The sequence below is a fragment of the Cydia strobilella genome, chromosome 11 (genome assembly GCF_947568885.1).
Source record: "Cydia strobilella chromosome 11, ilCydStro3.1, whole genome shotgun sequence".
Classification (NCBI taxonomy): Eukaryota; Metazoa; Arthropoda; class Insecta; order Lepidoptera; family Tortricidae; genus Cydia; species Cydia strobilella.
In genome coordinates this window covers 11,254,633-11,276,838 of record NC_086051.1, presented here as the reverse complement: position 1 = coordinate 11,276,838, position 22,206 = coordinate 11,254,633, and the positions used below count along the sequence as shown (strand labels likewise).

General features: G+C 42.2%; 2 protein-coding genes and 1 non-coding gene across 3 annotated transcripts; 2 read left to right on the top strand and 1 right to left on the bottom strand.

The window, feature by feature from the left end:
* The first annotated feature begins 627 nt into the window (after nt 1–627).
* On the top strand, nt 628–16,396 carry LOC134745209 (zinc finger CCCH domain-containing protein 18-like). The gene is made up of 15 exons (XM_063679205.1): nt 628–1,857; nt 2,291–2,451; nt 2,831–2,956; nt 3,351–3,480; nt 3,925–4,078; nt 5,407–5,554; nt 5,803–5,984; nt 6,618–6,792; nt 7,077–7,351; nt 8,246–8,326; nt 12,366–12,513; nt 14,477–14,564; nt 14,728–14,845; nt 15,542–15,624; nt 15,806–16,396. The coding sequence occupies exons 1-15, from the start codon at nt 1,029–1,031 to the stop codon at nt 15,943–15,945; spliced, it is 2,838 nt and encodes a 945-aa protein (XP_063535275.1). The 5' UTR covers nt 628–1,028; the 3' UTR covers nt 15,946–16,396.
* Nucleotides 15,294–15,366, top strand: Trnat-agu (transfer RNA threonine (anticodon AGU)). The gene has a single exon. It is a non-coding gene; the product is annotated as a tRNA-Thr (tRNA).
* Nucleotides 16,397–16,850: 454 nt separating the features above from the next.
* LOC134745522 (ribonucleases P/MRP protein subunit POP1) lies at nt 16,851–21,993 on the bottom strand. Its single transcript, XM_063679570.1, has 4 exons — nt 20,430–21,993; nt 19,514–19,875; nt 17,903–18,184; nt 16,851–17,164 (listed from the first exon to the last, which is right to left on the bottom strand). The coding sequence occupies exons 1-4, from the start codon at nt 21,814–21,816 to the stop codon at nt 16,865–16,867; spliced, it is 2,331 nt and encodes a 776-aa protein (XP_063535640.1). The 5' UTR covers nt 21,817–21,993; the 3' UTR covers nt 16,851–16,864.
* Nucleotides 21,994–22,206: the final 213 nt, after the last annotated feature.

Sequence of the window (22,206 nt, the reverse complement as noted above, 5' to 3'; positions counted from 1 at the left end):
TTCATGTTACTAAACTACTTGCTGACTTTAGCTGGTCAAGCAAATCTTGTCAGTAGAAAAAGGAGCGAAATTCAAATTTTCTATGGGACGATATCCCTTCGCGCCTACATTTTTAAAATTTGCTGCCTTTTTGTACTGACAAGATTTGCTTGACCAGCTATATCAAGAAATCGATTAATCTCCTTTGCGAAATGTGTGGCAACATTATTAAAAATATAACTTTTTAGTCTTTGATTTGACTTCGTTGAAAGAGCTTGTTGCGGCGCATTTTAGAGGATTTTTAATTATAAATTTATAATTACATCAAGAAATTTACCGTCTATCCCATCTCAGTTAAGGTAAGGGGGTAAGTTGACCCTACGGAAGTACTGAAAAGTGATTATTTATATTATGTTCATATATTTCCTCCTATATCACAGCCATGTTGCAGTAGTGTTGATTTTACTAAGTTTTCATCAGTTTATCGTCTAAAAAAGTTAAAGTTGTTCACAAGTATATGTGAAAGACCCAAGTTGAGTTTGTGTTGTGAAAGTAAAAAGTTAAAAGTCTATCAATATGAAAAGTGTTATAAAGTGCCACCGAATCTGGCGTCGAGGCGTCATCTTTAAGGTAAGGCTGGATGTGTCTTCAATATACATCAGAACGTAGCATTATAACGGTTGTGACATCAGCAAACAAAAAATAACGTACATAGCAGTTATTCAATATTGAACATTCGTGTTATTTCTTAGGTTGGTTTGTACACAAGTGCAAACAACAGTTTTGTGTCAAGAATGGACATTAAATGTATCGACAATGAAGTTCTTATTTTTAGTCAATAAGCACATTATATTTTCTTTTCATACATAAACTGTTTTGTTTTCATATCACTTGCTTGCATATAATATAAGGAAGTGTGTACTAACTGTCAAGTTTTTGATTTGAAATGCAAATTTAACTAGGAACTATAAACTCAAGGAATGCTTTTGGGTTGGGTACCTTGAGCTACATTAACAATCTTCATATTAAGTCACACTCTGTTCTCAGGGATGGATTCAGAAGATTCCCGTGATGGTCAAGGAGATGGACAGTCATCTTCAAGTAGTAGCAGCTCAAGCTCCAGAAGTCGCAGGAGCTCATCATCAAGTGTGTCATCTAAAAAAGATGCAAAGTCACCTCCACATTCTCCTCCTCGGTCCCCACCACGGTCACCACCACAGTCTCCTCCGCAATCACCACCTAGATCACCTCGCTCACAAAGTTCCCATGGCCCCAGGTCTCCGACACCAGAGAGCCAATCACAATCCCGTTCACTGCAGTCCCAATCTCCTAGTAAAGCACGCTCCCCCAGTAACTTGAGCGGAGCTCATTCAGATATAAATTCACCTGAAAATTCTATGCCAACTTCACCTGCTGGTCCAAAATCCCCAGATGCTCCGAAGTCGCCTAGTGAGCCTGGTTCTCCTGACAACCGCAAGCAATACTCAGGGCGACATTCAGGTGGTGAAGGTCCAAAGACTCCTCAAAGCCCAAGCAGTTCAGTCCGGTCAGGTGCCGGATCACCCGACACTAGGTCTCGGCCTGCTTCGCCTGACTCTGCATCGCAGGCAACATCTCCTTCAAGAAATCCTAACCAAAATTCCCGTCCCTCAAGTCCCTCTCCAGATAGGAATTCGTCTAGGTCATCAGTAGTAATGTCACCAAAGAAACGAGAATGGAGCCCTAAAGAAAACTGGAGGAGGCATACTAAAGCTGAACAGAAAATGGTATCTAGGTCACGAGAAAGAAGCAGATCGGAATCTAGTCAGTCAAGTAGGAGCTCTTCTTATAATAAGAGAACTAGCGCTAAGGACCCTGCTACTGAAGAGATTTCTGAAGGTAAATGCTGCGATTTTAAAACTGACACAGGACTTAATCGCGTGCACTTGCTTTTACAATTTGGTCAGACATTTCAAATAAGACGTTGAATTATGTGAAAATTGTGTTAGTTAATCAGCAATTCAGCATATCGATACCCTGTTCACACTCGTACTAATTACAGGGAAAAATTTGTTGTGTAGTGCACAAACAAAGAACCTATTACAACCTAATTTTCAGCGTAATTAGTATGATTGTGAACAATCATACTAACTTGGGTATCAATATTGTAAATGTTGTGGTTGTGTCCTAGTTCATTTATTTCACCTAATAAAATTTAATTAATAAAGATCAAATTTGAATACATAAGGAACCCATGAATTGGGTCTAACAATTTACTATACTATTTTACGCTAAATATATACAAGTCTGTTAAATTAGCCTTTATTTTTAGGTGAAATGGAATCCGATCAGGAGGAAGATAAAAAATCTAGGAGTAAATCACAAAGTAGCGATAAACCTGATGCAAAAGATTTGAATATCAGCCATGAAGACCTATCAGATGTATCCGATCTAGACTCTATAGGACCAGATGACAGTGCTAAAGGATCAAAGGTAATTATTACAAAAAATATAAAATACATTAAAAGTCATCATCTTAAACCTGATAAACAGATTGTCTTGATGCTTAACACATTCACTGCCAGCAATTCTCTAGGAGGCGTGTTCTCTGTTTGTAGGCCCTGTTTGCCACAAAACGGTTAAACCACTTAATCGGCTACAAATGTAGAGCGTAGCCTGCGCTGGTAGTGTATGCGTTAAATATAGGCTCATAACTATTATTTTTATTCAAAATAGATTCTTACAGAACACTTTTTGAAAGTCGAAAATTGTATACATTGAATATACAGGTCTATTAAAATCTACTAATCAAGATTAGATGTATCTTTATTGTTCAATCAATTTATTGTTTCTATATCTCCACAAATTTTAGCCTAAATCTACACCAGCATCTCCAGAAAAGCCTGAGGTTAATGGAAATAATGGGATCAGCTCGCAATCATCACCTAAATCGCCTAAATCAGACAGTGGAAAAGTAGATGCACCCAAACTGGATAAAGTAAGTGTTTATTTGCTCGATCATTGCTAGAATTATCTAGATAAGAATTGTGAAAATTATCCTATAATTGATATGACAACAAATCAGTTTAAATATTTGGTTCATTAGGAATTCTATTGGCCATTCTACATTACTAGAAATTCTATCATTATGTGTAACATCTCTTTGGAGTCCAAACAAAGGACCTCAACAGATGAATTGTATGAAGACCAACTGTAGAATTCCAATGAAAATTGCACCCTCCATTTTGGCCCTAAATCAGCTACAACAGATACCTTAACTGTAAAGTATAGATCGAATCATGCAGAGTACATGAGTGGATAATAAATTTAATAATATTTTTATTTATTTGTTAGATAAGGTATGTAAAGTTATAAAAACTGTATTGAACTAGGTTCCTCTAGAAAAGACCAGTAATACAGAGGATGGCGAGGAGCAACTAGATTTTGAAGCCGAGGAAGGTGAATGTGTAGAGCCAAAAACTGCTCAACAAGCTAATGGAGATGGAGAAATTGTTGAGAAAGGTATAGCGCATTTTTTCTACAAAATATTTTGAATGATTCTCCATATGTAAATACTTATAGAATATAAATATGTCCAGTCAGCTGCAGAGATAGTTGACCCCCCCTGCAAACAAATTTCTATGCAGGGGGTCAGGTATCTCTGCAGGGGACTTACAGGGGAATACTTATAAATGCCGTATAAGTTTTAGGAGCGAACGAGCCGTCTCGTGAGCAAATTGTCCCACTAAGCAGCTTGGTATGTGAAGATTTGCCTCCCTCGAGATTTAGTGGTAGTGGCCGCGCGAGCGATTGATCCTTCGCCCTTGTGAGGCGTCTCATTCTTGTGACCCCGCTTATTGAATACATGCCTGAACAAGTTGGCTTCTATATCTAATTCAGGATAACAGCTCTTTTTTTTTTAACAATTATCAATATACTATTCACATACCTACTATATTTTTTTAGCTGAAGAAGTGAAGCCGCGCCGAGTATCTAGAGGGTCATCGCTTGAAGAGGGTGAAGTTTCAGACGAGGCCGAACGTCGGCCTGAGGAGAGCGAGCCGCGGCCCGTGTGCCGGTTCTTCTCGCGCGGCGCTTGCACGTGGGGCGTCAGCTGCAGGTGAGAGGCTCGTACAAGAGGGTGAAGTGTCGGACGAGGTCATAGACCTAGCATTACATAGACATACGCAATGCGATAATATGATTGGTCGAGTAGATTTGTAGCCCACCATAAACCATACTAATTTACGGTGGGGAATAAAAAAAATGTGAGACTGTGACAAGGACAAACAATAACAGCGCTTTCTCTGCTACTCCTACTGAAAGATACATAAGACTATCCCGTTCGGTCATTTCCCCCCACCCCTCACGACCGATCCAGTTATACTAGATTCATGGTTTCATGGACGAGGTCAAACGTCGGCTTGAAGAGAGCGAGCCGCGGCCTGTGTGCCGGTTCTTCTCGCGCGGCGCTTGCACGTGGGGCGTCAGCTGCAGGCGAGAGAGCCAATGTCGGAGGGTCCATTGTCATAGATTTCAGTTACAAATTTGCCATTTTATTTGACTTTCACGACACCTCCGACACTAGCTAGAGTATTAATCCCACCATAAATGGACAAACCGAAAGGACAAAAACAGTTGGCAGGGCCTATCTTGCGCATAACGCTGTATGTAGAACGATATAAACCGCGAGCCAGGAGCATATATCGTCGTCATCGCCTCTCGGCTGATACTTTGTCAGATGATAGTTTAAATGCTATTGTGAATTTAAAAAAATTGTCAGCCGGTTGTATCGCGGTGGAAAGATCGTCAGTTGATGACATAAACATGTAAAAACATTTTTTTTTCAGTCATCGCTCCCGATTTATATTGTGTCAGATGATAGTTTAGATGCTATTTTAAATTTAAAAAAACCGCCAGCCCGTTGTATCGCGGTGAAAACAGCGTCAGCTGGTTACATGAACATGTAAAAAATACGCACCTTACCATTTTATGTCCGCAAAGTATGCGTAATCCGTTTATTCAAATGCCTGATGAAATGCTACATGCAAAGTTTCATGATTGTGATATCGCTCTCATAAAAAGGTATGGTGCCTAATTTTTACATGTTCATACGATCAGCTGACGATTTTTCCACCGCGATACAACCGGGTGACGATTTTTTAAATTCACAATAGCATCTAAACTATCATGTGACAAAGTATCAAACGGGAGGCGATGACAATTTTTTTTACGCGTTTCGGTGGCTGCCATTCCTCAACAGCTGACGTCTACGAGGGTTCATCATACATAGCCGTTAACCACTATAGCCCGGGAGGCGATTGGTCATAGAAATCTGTTCCTGGCTGGCGGTCTTGAAAATACATAAAAGAGACATTTATCCAGCAGTGGTCGTGACTGAAGTAAATGCGCCGAATAAGATAAGTGATAAAGTATTATTTGTTATAGGTTCCTACACCCGGGTGTGACGGACAAGGGCAACTACAACATGTTCGACGTGGTGCGAGGAGTCCCCGCCGCGGGCTACACGGCGCCGCCGCGCGACGCCGCCCCACCTGAGTCCGCCTGGGAACGCGGCCTGAGAACTGCCAAGGAGGTATACGCACGCAATATATTATCTAACAGCTCTTCTTCTCTTCACTTCACTTCACAGTAGGAATCTGACTTAACAACTACGAACTACACAGGAAAGTAGATGTAATATGTAAAATGTAATACAAAGAAAATAAAATATGTTGAAAATCTGTCATTAATCTGGCCATTTATTAAAAAAGTCAGCATATTTTATAATCATAGGTAAGGTCTCCATTTGAGTCGACTAACGGAAATCAACACCCATTCCAGATGCTAAGGATAGCAAACAAACGCAAGGAGCAAGATATGGATTTCGAGGAAAAGAAGCTACATCTCTCCGTAGGCGGTGTAGTCCACGACCCTGATGCGGAGCTGGCATATGCGGCCGCCGCCGTTGGTGCCTCACCGCCCCGACATGAACCTATGCGCGATCCCGATGTTTTCCGGCCAGGGTAGGTCTCTACTTAACAGTACCAAAATTCACTTTGAGACTCAAGTAAAAATACCTATGTATAGTTCTAAGCCTCATTCTGGACGTTGCCAAGGCTACCAATTCAAACTTCTTTTATAATGGTCCAATTGCGTTTTAAATTCGCCTTTGGAATCCTACCACGATATAGCTAGCATAGAGAAATAAGTAAGTTACTTATTTCTCTATGATAGCAAGCCCTTGTTGCGAACATCCAGACTGGGATATCGGACAAACCCAACTCTCTAGCTCTCTACTGACTTTCCATTGACAGTGTAGTAGTGTCAGCATAAACGTAAAATTTATATGAAAATAAAACGTTTATTATGGTACTGCCATACTTTTTCACGTCAAAGTAGCTTAGTTCGACTATAATAAGATATAAACACCAATAAACACGTGCACCAATTTGATCACATCTTAGACAACTTCGTACCGTACCGACAGTTGCCAACCCCATTCCATGTTTACTTAGGTAGGTAGGGTTTGTTGTTATGTGTTTATGTTCTGGTGCGATGTGCGATACCAATATCAAACGCGTGTCAACCGGTCTTAATAACGTTAGGTTAGGTTAATTCTAAAAGTTTATGTAAAACATCAATATTAATTTTAACAGACATGACGTTCACGGTCCGTACGGGCCTATGTACCGCGGTCGTTTCCCTCGGCCGGTACTGGACGAGCGGGAGCGTTTCTTCGAGCGGGAGCGTGTTTACGAGAGGGAGCGGGTCTATGATCGGGGACACTATGACGAGCGCTCCGCCATGCCCGAGGAACCGGCCTTCCATAAGGTAGTGTAGTAACTTGTTTTTATTATCAAAAATATTTTTGTTTCATTTGTGGCTATTCTAGTACCCTCACCTATTTAGGTTGGGCTCTAAGAAGCTTTTAATTCTGGACATAAATGAAATGGATTGTTGTCAAAAAAAAAGGTGTGAACATTTTTGATTTTGTCGCTGAAAGTAATTTTTTTACAAAACAACATAACGAGCGGTAGCTGCCCTCAGTGTCCCATTAAAAAAAATCTTGTATTTTTGGTGTCATCAAAAAAGTTGACTAATAAATGTTACCGCAGCGCCGCGTCCGATCCTCGCGCGAAGTGATCGTTCAACGCGCCGAAGTGGAGCGTCGCGAGGCGCGCGAAGGGCGGCGGGACGGGCGCGAGCTGCGCGAAGGCCGGCCCAGGGACGCGCGGGACGGGCGGGACATGCGGGACCCGCGGGACGTGCGGGACGGGCGGGACCCGCGTGACGGGCGCGGCGACGACTGGGCCGACCCGTGGATGCGCGCCGAGCCCGCCGCGCGCCGCCGCCGCCCGCCCTCCTCCGACGACTCCTACTCCTCCTCCAGGTATGTATTGTTCAACTGATTCTGCAGATGATAGGTTAGCGAGCGGATGAGTGTGACTGCGCAACGAGGTACCTATTTTTTATAGTTTTGACGGTGCTCTAACGGTGATCGCCGGCGGTTTATTACAATCGGTTAGTTCTGCGCGCACAAATGTTACATCAGTTGGACATAATATGTTACAATCTACAAAATATTTTTCATAAAACTGTATCTTAGTAGATACAGTTTTATAAAAAACAAAATCTTCTCATAGTTGAGATGATAGCAAGAAACTCCCTGCACAAAACAGTTCTGGTAGAACTACTTATAAAACCAATTTCTTTAGGAGGAATTTGCTTATTACTGCATTTTTATCGCTTATGTTGCAGCATAGCTTAATCAATTTTTTATTAAAACCTGCGATCACCTAGTTCGATGTACCAACGTAGTGTAGCCGTCAAATGTGTATGTTAATTTTGAAATGGTGCCACATTTTCGGTCGGCCCCCTTCCGCCAAGCTCTAAATTTCTCACGAGTTCGTGTTTATTTTCAAAAACCACTCGTATTTTTCCAATTGTATTTTTTTAAGATCCAAATTCAAATATATTACCAATATTTTTGTCATAAATATTAATTTAAAATTTCTCTCCGCTTTCTCCTCTTCCCCTGGCTAATGGGTTTCATTTTCATAACTCTCTGACGGTGTTTTGGTCTGACTCACCTGTCCGATTTTCAATATTGTTCAAAACCCACCACCATAACATGTAACGTTTGCATGCACCATCGGATCTCGCTTTGTCGTGGATGTGTGTGTGTGTGTGTGTATATGTGTGTGCGCGCGCGTGTGTGTGTGTGTGTGTGTGTGTGTGTGCGCGTGTGCGAGAGTGTCCCTCTCCCGTCCCTTTGACTCCGCAGCTCTTCAAATTCCAGTTCTCGCAGCTCGCGGTCGCCGGGCGCGCGACGCAAGAGAAGGGCCTCGTCGTCTTCGAGACAACGGTTAGTATTCAGAGTTACGGTACTGTTACAGACTATAAGATACAACGACATATGGAGCATCACAAAAAAATATGTCAGAAGTCACAGGATCCATGATCTTCATGAATTTCATGATAAAGGTAGTTTTGGTCTGTATTAAATAGGGGTCAGACTAGCAAGACAAATTAATTGCTTTTTTCGAAATTTCAAAGTAGACCAGCGTAACCAGATCCAAATTATCATATTTCGGGACCACGGTGTTCCCGGTATTATAAGATTTCGGGACATGTTAGAATATTTAATCTGCACTTTCCCAAATTCATTTCCCATTTTTTGGACATGGCCAAACTACATGAATATTTTAGAGAGTGTTTATTTTTGGTTAATGTAGATTAATATATTTTGATAGCGGTCCACCATTACTGCATACGTGTGCTAACTCGGGGCACGTTCTAGGGGTTTGATGTCGATATATATTTATACATGTGCTCACAGAAAAATCCTCGATTACTATAAAGAGGTTCGAGAGGGTCTGCTTGAAGGATTTAGTAAAATCCTCCAAGCGTGTCTGATATCAACCCTTCTTTGCATGATTTTTTATTTATTTTGTGTAATAAATCAGGATAATGTTAGTTGACTAGCTTAAGGGATTTTAGATTTTTATTTAAGATAAGATAAACAGAATATATCTATTTTGATAATGGAACTACTTATCCATAAAATAAAACTATGAAAACGGATTATATCGCGTATATTGAATTTATAATACATCCTGACGTTTCGAACCCTTTACAGCGTTCGTGGTCAACAGGTGACTGAGGAAAAACTACATAGTGCAAAAATACCCACACACTATAGTTATTTGTGCAACAAGAGAGGGAAGTTGGTTTTTCTTGCGAGAGTTTATTTTGAGTCCAGAGAAAGCGACAGATTCTAAGTTAGAATCTTGAGCGTAGCGAGGGACTCACAAACACGAGAAAAAAATAACTGCTCTCGTGTCGCACACATAATTTTTCACCTCAGTAGTGATAACATATTAAAGGTTAAAATGTATTTCGAATTACACAGAATAATACAGAGAACAAAAAAATTGTAATAAAAGTATGAAGTGGCCTTCACTAAATTAAAAAGCTACTTTGTTTCACTCCCTGGAGTGAGGAAAGTAGGCTTGTTCGAGCTGCTGAGGTGACAAAAATAATGAAACATCATAGACTATAAACTTTAAGGCTGGTTGTACATGCAAAATCGGTTCATAAGGCTAGTTATACAATACAACTATGTTCAAGTAAAGATATATATTTACGCGATAAAAACTACGCCGGCTCCAACCCTACACCTCGGACCCGAGAAGATTTAGTTCCCTCCTAAATTGAAGGAGGGTATCCCAATATGGGACTGGCAACAAACTCGGCGGGACACATCTTTTCAAAACATATTATACTCAGAATGTCCAACATTATCCAACACTAAATTATAAAAAGTATAAAAGTTATGCAATCCTTGTTGTCAAAGAGCCGCCTGCTACAGATTTTTTGAAATTGCCGCGTTTTTTCAGGTACAACTTTCATTAGCCAGACTCTAGGTCTATGACATTTCATTTCGGTGTATGGTGGCGCCGCCTATTTTTCATACAGAGATTTTGCTCCTTTATATAGTAGTAGTAGTAGTAGTAAATCACTTTATTGTACAAAACAAAAATTGATAACATGAAATTCATATAAATTTAGGTACAAAGGCGAGCTTATCCCTATAAGGGATTTCAAGGGAAGGGATAGTCTCCATGCCTTTAATTCATAGGACACTGTTATACTGTTATGATAGAAATTTCTATCACCGTGCAAAGAAGGGTAATCAAGGTAATAAAATAATACCGATGTAATTTCAATCAAAATAATCATACCATGAATCCATTTTCAAACAAAAAGAATAATATAACATTTAAAACTTTCGCGTTTTGAACACATATTAAATGTGCCACGACCAGAGATGTTAAGAATAGGTAGTGTAATGTATTTAAATAAAAAATGCAAATACTTTGACATTTTACCTATTTCAAACGGCTAAGGAATGGAATGCGCTGCCGCCATCTGTATTCCCTGATCAATATGACCTCGGTCTCTTTAAAACAAGAGTGAATAGGCTGTTACTGAACCGGTGAGCTCCATCTTAGGCCCTGTCTTCACTTTCCATCAGGTGTGACTAGGGCCAATCGCCGATCAGTTTATAATAAAAAAAAAAAAAAAAAAATACAAAATAGTTTCACTAAAAGGTATTTGAAATTCAAAATGCAAAATAGGTATTTTCAAAATGCTTTTATTGAAATAAAATACCTTACTCTGTAAAGGTAAAAATGAAAGGTAAAGGAACTTTAAAAACCTAAAATCTTTGCAGGCTTTAATGATGTCTTCAGTACCACTAATTGTTCAAACAGGCTGTCTTTCATATTCTTACGGTGTGGCCGGCGGTACCCCTGCCAGTACTGTTTCTATGGAGATCTATATGGAGATATTGCAACAAATCGCATGCGATCGATCGATCGATTGTATTAGTTGCACCTAATTAATTTATATGTTCTACACATTTTCCGGCATCGCATAAAATTTAGAAATACACTGCACTGCGGCTGCGGCATTTGTTTGCAAACGCTTCCGATAATATATATATATAATAATTTCGATAATAATAAAAATAGGTATTTTGTATTTAGTATTTGTATTTCAAATGCATTTATTTCAAATAATTAACATCTCTGGCCACGACCAGTGAAACCTATGTCGAAACGTCGGTAAAAACAGGTAAGTAACAAAATAAGTTTGCGATAGACCCGATTGTAAATGTGATTTAAAAATAATAATATACGTTTTAATTTGTTTATTGTTTTTATTTTAAAGTAGACAGAAAATAAATAGTATTTATTTGTGTTAAATAGCATCTAGATGTCGACAGTAATATCGGTATAATTTTTTGTGGATAAAATATTTTGCGACATCACTTTAGTATTCGTGCCCCGAGTTAGCACACGTATGTCTATTACTTCTATTAGTCAGATCAATCAGTTTTTTTACTTTGACAAATATTGCCGTTGTAACTTATAATTCGTGGCTCTACTGTTTGCAGCTAAAAATTAAACATAATGTATATAATTAAAATTGGTTCATACTATTACTAACACAAACACTTAACTAAGTACTAACCTAATAAAAAATAACAGCATGCTTAAACAAAAGTACAAGCATTCATTGTTTTTTTTTTAGCTGCATATTTATTGTAAGTAGTTTGAATGATGAATTGATCACACTAAGTGAGACTAAGTATATTTTTTCAATGATATCTGTAATGTTTCCTGTGTTCTTGTTTACGTATTACTAAATATTGATGTATGTAGTTATTAAAGTTAATAACATATAATTTAATTTTTTATGGTTACAATCTCTTTGCATAGTTTTCCTTTCTTATTTGCAACAGTGTGAATAATCTTGTTGGCTAATTGACAAAGCATGAACAGACAGGTTTTTACATAAGGATGTTATTTCGTTCTTAGTTATTATTTGTTTAGGCGAACCGAGCCGCCTGGCGGGTAAACTAAATGTTTCTCGAGGTGTGTCGCGTCCTAACTATCCGAGGTTTTAATTGCCCTATCTCTAAGGACTCTTTATTTAAGGCGGGGGATTTTCTGATTACGAAGTATTAAATTTACTTTCCCTCGCAAAGATACTATATTATAAGGATGCTCCGGGATCCCAAGACATGTTATTAAAATTGTAATTATGACACTACATTTTCAAATATGTACCGTCTCGCGTGCAAAAGTTATAAATGGAGATAAGCGTGCCCGTGCTCGGTGGCTCGATCGGCCCGGACATAAGTTCGTACGTCCCCGTCCCAAAGGCCCACCCCACACTAGCGTCTTTTGAGCGTCAGCGTCTAGTCAGCGCTGTAGAAAATGGCGTCGCTGCGCAGTTGCGCCAACGTTGCGTCGAGAAGCAGCCATAAAGTTGACTAGATGCCGACGCGCTGCAGACGCTAGTGTGGGATCTCGCTAACTCTTCCGTGCGCGCAGACTGTCGCCGTCGGTGATCGTGCGCGAGCGGCGCATGGCGAGCGCGCGCGCCACGGCCATGAACCCGCCTGCGCCGCGCCGCCGCGCGCCCTCGCCCGCCGCCGCGCGCCAGCTCGCCGCCAACCCGCCCGCCCCGCCGCGCCACAAGGTAACGTGTCCCGGGCACTCACGGCCATGTACCCGCCCGCCCCACCGCGCCACAAGGTAACGTGTCCCGGGCACTCACGGCCATGAACCCGCCTGCGCCGCGCCGCCGCGCGCCCTCGCCCGCCGCCGCGCGCCAGCTCGCCGCCAACCCGCCCGCCCCGCCGCGCCACAAGGTAACGTGTCCCGGGCACTCACGGCCATGTACCCGCCCGCCCCACCGCGCCACAAGGTAACGTGTCCCGGGCACTCACGGCCATGAACCCGCCTGCGCCGCGCCGCCGCGCGCCCTCGCCCGCCGCCGCGCGCCAGCTCGCCGCCAACCCGCCCGCCCCGCCGCGCCACAAGGTAACGTGTCCCGGGCACTCACGGCCATGTACCCGCCCGCCCCACCGCGCCACAAGGTAACGTGTCCCGGGCACTCACGGCCATGAACCCGCCTGCGCCGCGCCGCCGCGCGCCCTCGCCCGCCGCCGCGCGCCAGCTCGCCGCCAACCCGCCCGCCCCGCCGCGCCACAAGGTAACGTGTCCCGGGCACTCACGGCCATGTACCCGCCCGCCCCGCCGCGCCACAAGGTAACGTGTCCCGGGCACTCACGGCCATGTACCCGCCCGCCCCGCCGCGCCACAAGGTAACGTGTCCCGGGCACTCACGGCCATGTACCCGCCCGCCCCGCCGCGCCACAAGGTAACGTGTCCCGGGCACTCACGGCCATGTACCCGCCCGCCCCGCCGCGCCACAAGGTAACGTGTCCCGGGCACTCACGGCCATGAACCCGCCTGCGCCGCGCCGCCGCGCGCCAGCTCGCCGCCAACCCGCCCGCCCCGCCGCGCCACAAGGTAACGTGTCCCGGGCACTCACGGCCATGTACCCGCCCGCCCCGCCGCGCCACAAGGTAACGTGTCCCGGGCACTCACGGCCATGTACCCGCCCGCCCCGCCGCGCCACAAGGTAACGTGTCCCGGGCACTCACGGCCATGTACCCGCCCGCCCCGCCGCGCCACAAGGTAACGTGTCCCGGGCACTCACGGCCATGTACCCGCCCGCCCCGCCGCGCCACAAGGTAACGTGTCCCGGGCACTCACGGCCATGTACCCGCCCGCCCCGCCGCGCCACAAGGTAACGTGTCCCGGGCACTCACGGCCATGTACCCGCCCGCCCCGCCGCGCCACAAGGTAACGTGTCTCGGGCACTCACGGCCATGTACCCGCCCGCCCCGCCGCGGCGCAAGGTAACGTGTCCCGGGCACTCACGGCCATGTACCCGCCCGCCCCGCCGCGCCACAAGGTAACGTGTCCCGGGCACTCACGGCCATGTACCCGCCCGCCCCGCCGCGCCACAAGGTAACGTGTCCCGGGCCCTCACGGCCATGTACCCGCCCGCCCCGCCGCGCCACAAGGTAATGGCCAACTGGACTGGTCGCCAGCGGGTTTGGGCAGATAGGCGATGAGTACTCGGTCTATGATTAATTGAACGCGATCAAATGTATGATTAGCCTTTAACGCCCGCTCGTCGCCCCGCTGCCCGCTTGCGTCGCGGCCTGGTAGGCAAGCTAGGCGCGCGAAAAACCTGCACTACTAAACAATACAACGCATTGGATTTTGGATCAATGTGTAAATCAGGCCAAAAGTTTTGCTTTTCGTTTTTTGCTCAAAGACAAAGACATCAGGACCAAATTCCATTCCTTAGCAGTTTTCACTAAGAAATTATTAAAGCGCATCACAGACGGAGCGATAATAATATCGGCAGATACCATAAGATACGGCATATCGCTTGGTATATTTCGACTCTCTCACAATGTAGGTGCTAGACAGAGGGCGATATATATTTTGGTATCGTTGGCGTGCTTATCGATAAAGATATCTGTCGGTATCTGCCGATATATTATCGCTCCGTCTGTGACGGCTCGTCACTGACGAGCTTAAAAGTCATATGTTTATTTACTTTAATTTCCGCTCGATTTCAGGATGAAATTGATCCATATGGTCGCAGCAAAGCATCTAGTCGAAATAGAGACCGAAAACGATACTCCAGATCATCTTCATCTGGTTCAGGTATGTCACAATCAGAACATTTTATTTGTCTAAATACAGCGTATACATTTTTCGCTTTATTACAAAGTTGTAAAAACCCGCAAAAGCCAAGGCCGAAGGCCGGTTGTGCAAAAGTGTACCAATGTATTAGTTTACTTGAATTTAAATTATTGTAATCTTTCAGAATCGTCATCATCCTCCAGTGAATCAGAGAGCGAGTCTCACTCGTCATCTTCATCGGGAAGCTCCGGGGCGCGGCGGGCGCGTCAGGCGCGACTTCTCAACGCGGCCGCGAGGCCTAGGTAAGGCATAACAACTTTATGCCCATGTTAATAAGACTCATAATCGCACTATTCGTCTAGCGGCCCAGCGAGTCTCACTCGTCATCTTCATCGGGAAGCTCCGGGGCGCGGCGGGCGCGATTTCTCAACGCGACCGCGAGGTCTAGGTAAGACGACATAACGACTTACACATTTCAATAAGGCCATCGAGGAGTATTTCGTCTATCGTGCTCCTCGATGCCGCGGAGTAAAAATCCTCCGTGATGCTCCGAGGTTGGTCTCGGAGCATTCAAATTTATACCTTAATGTAACTAAAATAGGGAAGAATATACATTAATTTTGTATTAAGCAGAAACTTCTGCGAACAATGCTATTAAGTTTAGAAACGATTAAACGAATTAAAAGTGGAAGTGTCGCCAGGGCCTCCGTAAGGCTCATATATGGTGGAAATATTCGCTGTATTGGGAAGGTCTTGGTAGCTCAGATGGCAGAGCACTAGGCTAGTGATCCAGTGGTCGTGGGTTCAAGTCCCACCCAAGACAGTGAATTTTCCACTTTTAATTTGTTTCTAAGAATATACATTGATAAATTTAAAGAGAGAGTAGCCTTGCGTTCCGCCGGTTTGCGCAGGCCTTAATACGGCCAAAAGGACTTTATGCCCGTTAGATAAGATTTAGAATTGCACATTGTGTAATTGTGTCTTCAATATACTTTCAGGTTAAATGCTAAATCCAGTGCCGGTTTAGCAGCTGCAGTCTCAACAACAGTAGCAAGTAAAAAGGAATCCAATAGCGATAAAGGTGAAAATCCATTTATGTATTAATAACTATTTAATTAACCGCCTAAAATATGAGACCTGTATATGGCAATATTAATTTAAAATTCGATTTATACATATACTTATTTGCATTAGCACAAGTTAAAAATACAAACCACGCGAAATGCAACACTTACATGGATCTCATTCAGTCTTACTTTTAGAATCTGGCGGCAAAAAGCGGCCAGCTGGTTCGCCACCCAACTCAGGCCCTGCGAAGAAACCTGTATCTAGGAGAGAAGAGCTCCTCAAGCAACTGAAGGCGGTCGAGGACGCCATAGCCAGAAAGAGATCGAAGATTTAAGAGAGAAATGTGAACGATGATTTCCGCCCGTTCAGCTAGCAGGCATGGCTAGCAGTACAAAACACGACCCCCACGTTCTAAACTCAAACTATCAGTCTCCATCCAACCAAACGCAATTGTCGTTGAAACCAGAACAAGCGAACTAATTATGTCGTGTTAGTATAATTATTAAGCATTTAAGAATTTGTGATGTTCATTGACTTAACCAAAATTATATATCAATTATAGGTCTTATAGTGTTGTAGTAAACAGATTATTTTAATATGTATACGAAACTGTATAAGGTCTCAAATCTGACTATGTAAAACATTATTAATATTGAAAAGTGGAAATTGTATTTTGGTGTTGTTTGTTCGTCACAATGTGAAAATTGAGAGGAACCTAGTTTAGTAGGTTTAATGCTGATTACGTAAGGACATTACGAGCTGAAGAATAAATTCATTATTTTATATTGCAATAGTTTTATTTACTTCTCAGTCAGAACACCAAATTTTCTGGCTTTACCTTTGCGCGAGCGTCACGTTTGCCAAAAGTCACACAAACATTTTGGTGTGTTTCTTGGCATTAGGGAATGCATTATTTCATTTGTGTTTGACAATTGCGAACAACGCCAGTATCGCGTTTGAATGGCGGCCTCAGGACGGAAGGCGGGCCCGCAAACGCCCAGTACACACCTGGAGGCGGAGCATAGAGCACGAGCTGCGAGCCGTGGGACTGAGCTGGAGCGAGGCCAAGAAGGTTGCAGAAAACAGAAAGGCGTGGCGGGATCTTGTGGAGGCCCTATGCACCTCCGGGGTGCCCTAGGACATACAACATTTGACAATGACACTAAAAAAAATAGAAACAAAAATAAGAACAGCTGTAAAAAGTAATGAAATAAACGCATTTATATTTTTAACAAAATATTTATTCAGTTAATTCATGGCACTGTAACTTGTAATGAACCCAATCTATATTTCCTCGATGTTATGTTTCGGACTAGAACATTATTTTGTCCAGTCTTGAGAAGCGCACTTAGAGCGTTATATGCGACGAATCCAACACCGCAACTCTGGGCTTCGGAGAAACTAAATCCTCCTTGAGATATAAATCCTATGATTTCCCTCACTGTGGAATGTCGAACGGTTTTTATGCTGGAGGGCACCCATAGTTCTCTCATCATTTTTACATATTCCGATGGCTCCTTTTGGGTGCTCATTTTATGTGCAATAATACAGTTCTGAAAAAAAAAGAACTTATTAAAAAAAATCATCATCACAATTACACACATATATTTTTCACAGAGTGAATATTTAGAAATCTCTATATCTAGGGGCACTGTAGTGTCCCCGCCAAGACGAGCAAAGCGAAGCGCAAGGACACTACCTACCTTTTCTCAAAGCGCTTCGTCTTTATTTTGACCCTCATAACTTGGGTTTGGATTATACCAGATAAACAAAATTCTCGGGATATGATGTCAACAGTGGACTTATTAAGCCTAAAAAATTTCAAGTGCATGGGTTTTTTTTCAGATATGAATAAAATCTGAAGTTTATACTTTTAGAACTTTTACAGATATTAATAAAAGCTGAAGTTTATACTTCAGATTTCATTCATATCTGATAAAACCCCGATTTCGTCACTGACTAGCCGGGTCCACACAGAGCAAGCATACGCGCGAGGCAATTTCCTCGCGCACAAAACGGCTAGTGTAGACGTGCCTCGGCCGAGGCGGTGCGCGCGAGGCACGTCTAAAATGTCGATACAACACGTGCTCGCTCTGTGTGGACCCGGCTAATCACTCAATCACTGATGATCATCAAAACCTTTAGGGTACTTCCTAAAGTCCTATGAAGCTGAAATTTGGCATGTAAGATAGTACGCAAACAACAAAAAAATCAAAAACTTGATTTGGTGTAAATTGGCAGGTCCACGGTAAAAATTACACCAAATCAAATAATGACCCAAAAAAACTTACTGTTGTTGTTATGTTATGCTTCTTTAGTTTAATCTTCCTTCTCCTCAGGCGTTTCATGTCAGTTATGTGTTTTATCCGTTTCTGTTTTCTTAGTTTTTCGTTAGGGTCTTCATGGTGGGGTTCGAATAACGTTTTGATTGTTTTGTTGTCTCCAGACTGTGGTAGACATAGATGGGCGTGCCTTTTGAGAGTACCTTTGCCTTTTATTTTAACGTACACAGCCACCAAACAGGACTCGGATTTGTCCATTTGAGGCAGAGCTTTTTTATTCATCACACAATTCTGTAAATTACACAAATTGATGACATTATTTAAAATAAAACAAGGCAAATTTAATATCTTTATGATAACATACAAGTTACAACCATAGATTTATTGACTGTAGCACGAATGTCGCATTCTTCACATTCGCGAATAGCCTGGTCCACACAGCGAGCATACGCGCGAGGCAATTTTCTCCACAAAATGGCCAGTGTAAACGTGCCTCGCGCGTATGCTCGCTATGTGTGGACCCGGCTAACGCGAATCCGAATGTCCAGGATGCGAATGTCCGAATGCGAATACGAATGTTAAGGAATATGTAGTTGATCCTAATTAGAAAAAAATCAGTTGGTACATAAATCATATGTTACCTCAGAACGGGCGTTATAAAGGGTTAAAAAAAGCTGTCTATTGGTCAAAATGCATTACTTGAAAACAGTTTGCGCGCACTGCCCATACGCGAGTCGTCGAGACAGGACACGACCTGCGCACATTCGCATTCGAAAAACATTCGCTTCATTTGATTTTGATTAATCTTTTGGACGCCAATGACGGATATATCAGCACCGCAGGTCCAAAGACGGATTAATCGGTCAAAGACCACAGACCTACGTGCATGTGCATAAAGTTCAATTTCAGTTTTGACACTTCAATGACGTGGTGTCCGAGTGACAGCTTTTGTGTTTAACACGGCGTCGAAAAGGTTAAATAAAGAAACAACAGTGTCAATAATAAGGAAGGGAAAGATAGTATTCCTTAAGAGTCCCCGGCAAGTTCGGCCGAATTGCACCTTCCCATACAAACGTAGTTCCGCTCTCATTTTAAAACTACGTGTTGGATTGTAATGAAACTTTGCACATACAATGACATGAAGTATATCTAGGTCCGAAATTAGTTTATATAGCTCCATTTTATAAAACAAACTAAATAGAGCAAAAACAAGTTTTGTATGAAAAACTTAAATTCGCCGTATTTTTTTTAACTATGGTATCTGAAGCTACATAAACTAATTACAGACATAAATATACGTTATCCTATTGTAAGTACAAAGTTTCAGAGCAATCTAGCTAGTCGTTATAAAATGAGAGTGGAACTACGTTTGTATGGAGAACTGAGCTTGCCGGAGACCCTTAAGGTTTGATTAATATACATAGATTATATTTATTATTATTGGTTTGATGTATAGTGTGTAAGATGTAAGTCTCAGACAAATTTGTGCTTTAACAGCTGATGTTGATGTCGCAGTATACCATACATTCCCATTACCATACATACCAGCCGGCGAGCAAGGGAGTACAATTACAATTTCTTCTAAGAATTAGCTTTCTACTATAACTGTATAGTAATTACCTGTACTTGATCCAAATGTTTCCTATCCCGCAAAATAAAAAAGTTATCCACTGAACTTGACGTCCAATCTTTCAACAAGATCTTCCATGGGCAAGTGAAAGGGCTATTAACACCTAATTTAGGGTAATTAACTCTCTTACTAGGAGGTAGTTTGAAATATCTTTCTTTTAACTCCATTTGTATTCTTTTTTCTTCAGCTTCGCCTGCTTCAGAATCTGGAGGTATGTGGTGTTCACCCATTTCAAAGGCTAAGCTCTCAGTTTCTCGGAGACCTCCAGACCTTGCTCCGAACATGATGAATGTTTGCCAGAATTGCAGGCTGTACCCAGAGGGTATAATTATATCCCATCCACATCCATAACCTGAAATGTAATACAGTTATTTATTTTGCAAGGGGGCAAAGTTGTTGTTTAACTCCTTGTGGTAATATATTGATACCCAAATAAGTAAAAGTTTCCAAAATTGACCCATGAGTGAACAATGAGTGGTTAAAAAAGTTAAATCTTTAGCATTGTGAGGGTTTCAAGGCACAAGGGTTAAACAAAACTTGCTACCAAGTGAAAATCAAATATTTCACCACACCAACACAAGAAAAATACTAACTGTAACCATTACGCAAAAAACGCCAAAAAAATCACGTTTGTTGTATGGGAGCCCGAATTAAATATTTATTTTATTGTTTTTAGTATTTGTTGTTATAGCGGCAACAGAAATACATCATCTGTGAAAATTTCAACTGTCTAGCTATCACGGTTCATGAGATACAGCCTGGTGACAGACAGACGGACAGTGGAGTCTTAGTAATAGGGTCCCGTTTTTACCCTTTGGGTATGGATCCCTAAAATCAATTGTGATTATGTACTAAACTTCCATAAAATTGTATACAATTTCTTAATACTATGATGAAGGTACTTACCAAGTTTTTTTATTCTAGGCTCTTGTGAGCCTGGCATCTGCACTAGCACAACAGGAACACTTTGCAGAGCAGGATCATTCATATTCACCTCTCCCGGCACCAACTGAGTCTTGGTAATGTGACCTATGAACTGCCCATTGGTCAACCTATTTTTCTTGATAACATCATGTATACTTGTATCCCATAAGGGTGATTTCGCTGCATCATTTGGTATGTTAAGCAAGGATTGTGCAAGTATTGGTTCTGTGCTTTCATATTTTGCCTTTGTGCGGTGTGCAGGTCGACTTAGGCGTGGATCTTTGACAACCAAGCCCACTACTGTTCTTGGTGGCAACTGAGGTGGTGAGCTAGCCTTACTGATCTCTTGCCAATACTCATACTTTTCTTTTAAATAGAAATCATCTTTTTCTTTAAGGAGTGCTTGCCATTCTGAGGTATCATGCTCATTTACACATTTGAGACTGTGAGTCAAGATTGCATGGCTGTTGGGTCCTGTCAATCGGAATCTGTTAAATATGCCCGGTAACACTTTGAATTCAATATTTTCTATAAATTTATTAGTGGCTTTTCTTTTTTTTATTGTTACATCATGCTCATCTGTACTCGTAGCACTTAGCATGTTTGTTAAAGCTGATTCTACTTGTTTTGTCTGAGATGGATGGACAAATAGCCATAGGACCTTATTTTGATTATCAGCGGGAAGCCAAATAAAGGTCACCTTTCCAATGTAACCAAATGGATAAGAGTTAACTTCATATAGATGTATAGTACCTTCTCTCTTGCCAGTTACATAAGCTTGAGCACAGATGCCAAGTCCACAGACACAACTAGTCAATGACGAAAACATTTCTTTTATTAATGCTACTGGTCCTTTAACTTGTATTGGAGTAAGGTATGAGACATCTTGTAGTAAACAGTGAGCAGAGGTGGCCCTGTAACACATTCTGAATGCTTTGTCACAGGGCGCGAGGGCCAGCCGGTGCCCCCAGCGCTCAACCATGTGGAATCTTTTAGCGTGCCATATATGAGTCTCTAACCAAACATTTCGCTTCTGCCGTCGATTATACTCATCTAACAGATTTCCCGGCCGTCTGCGATATTTTCTAGACGGCCTCTTTTGTTTAGGGGGTAGACCACTCTTTTTTAACTGCTCTATATGTCCTTCACGTAATTTTCTCGGTAATCTCTTGCAGTTGTGGCTCATGACTCGGCGGCGCATGTGAACAGGTAGTGTTTGAAAGATAAGCTTAGTTTTACTTGGGCGAAGAATGCTTTCAGTCATGGCAGCTATTTCTATGCTTCTAGATGTAGCAAATTTCAAACTATTTGCTGAAAAAGGTAGCTCCTCTGTGCCGCCCAAGGCAGCATCGAATTCTTGCGCGGCCATTGTAGCTTATGATTTCTATTTCTAAGCAAAATTACTTTATACACATTGATAAACGGAAGCAATTCTATAACACAAAGTATCCTTATTGTGGTATAATATAAATTAACTTAAAAAGTTCAGATACATCACTTCAACATAACCTACAAAACTTATACTGCTGTTACTGTCGCTGTCAGCGTGAACATGACACAATTGACACATGACAATGAATGTAATATCTGAAGCCGTAAGGTCCAAATCGAACTTGTATGTATAAGGAATCAGGTGGCCAAAAGTATAACACCAGAACTTCAGTCACTAGGTTTTTATTGTTTAAAATAATTTACCACAAAATGATAATTATACTATTATTTTTTAATAAGTTGTTTTTACAATTCAATACTTATTCTA

Coding starts and splice junctions, on each gene's coding strand:
- LOC134745209 (XM_063679205.1), top strand. CDS start 1,029: ATGGATTCAGAAGATTCCCGTGATGGTCAAGGAGATGGACAGTCATCT. Junction 2,452..2,830: donor ACAGTGCTAAAGGATCAAAG/GTAATTATTACA, acceptor CACAAATTTTAG/CCTAAATCTACACCAGCATC. Junction 14,846..15,541: donor AACGCGGCCGCGAGGCCTAG/GTAAGGCATAAC, acceptor ATATACTTTCAG/GTTAAATGCTAAATCCAGTG.
- LOC134745522 (XM_063679570.1), bottom strand. CDS start 21,816: ATGGCCGCGCAAGAATTCGATGCTGCCTTGGGCGGCACAGAGGAGCTA. Junction 19,876..20,429: donor GCCTAGAATAAAAAAACTTG/GTAAGTACCTTC, acceptor ATTACATTTCAG/GTTATGGATGTGGATGGGAT. Junction 18,185..19,513: donor AACATTTGGATCAAGTACAG/GTAATTACTATA, acceptor TGTAATTTACAG/AATTGTGTGATGAATAAAAA.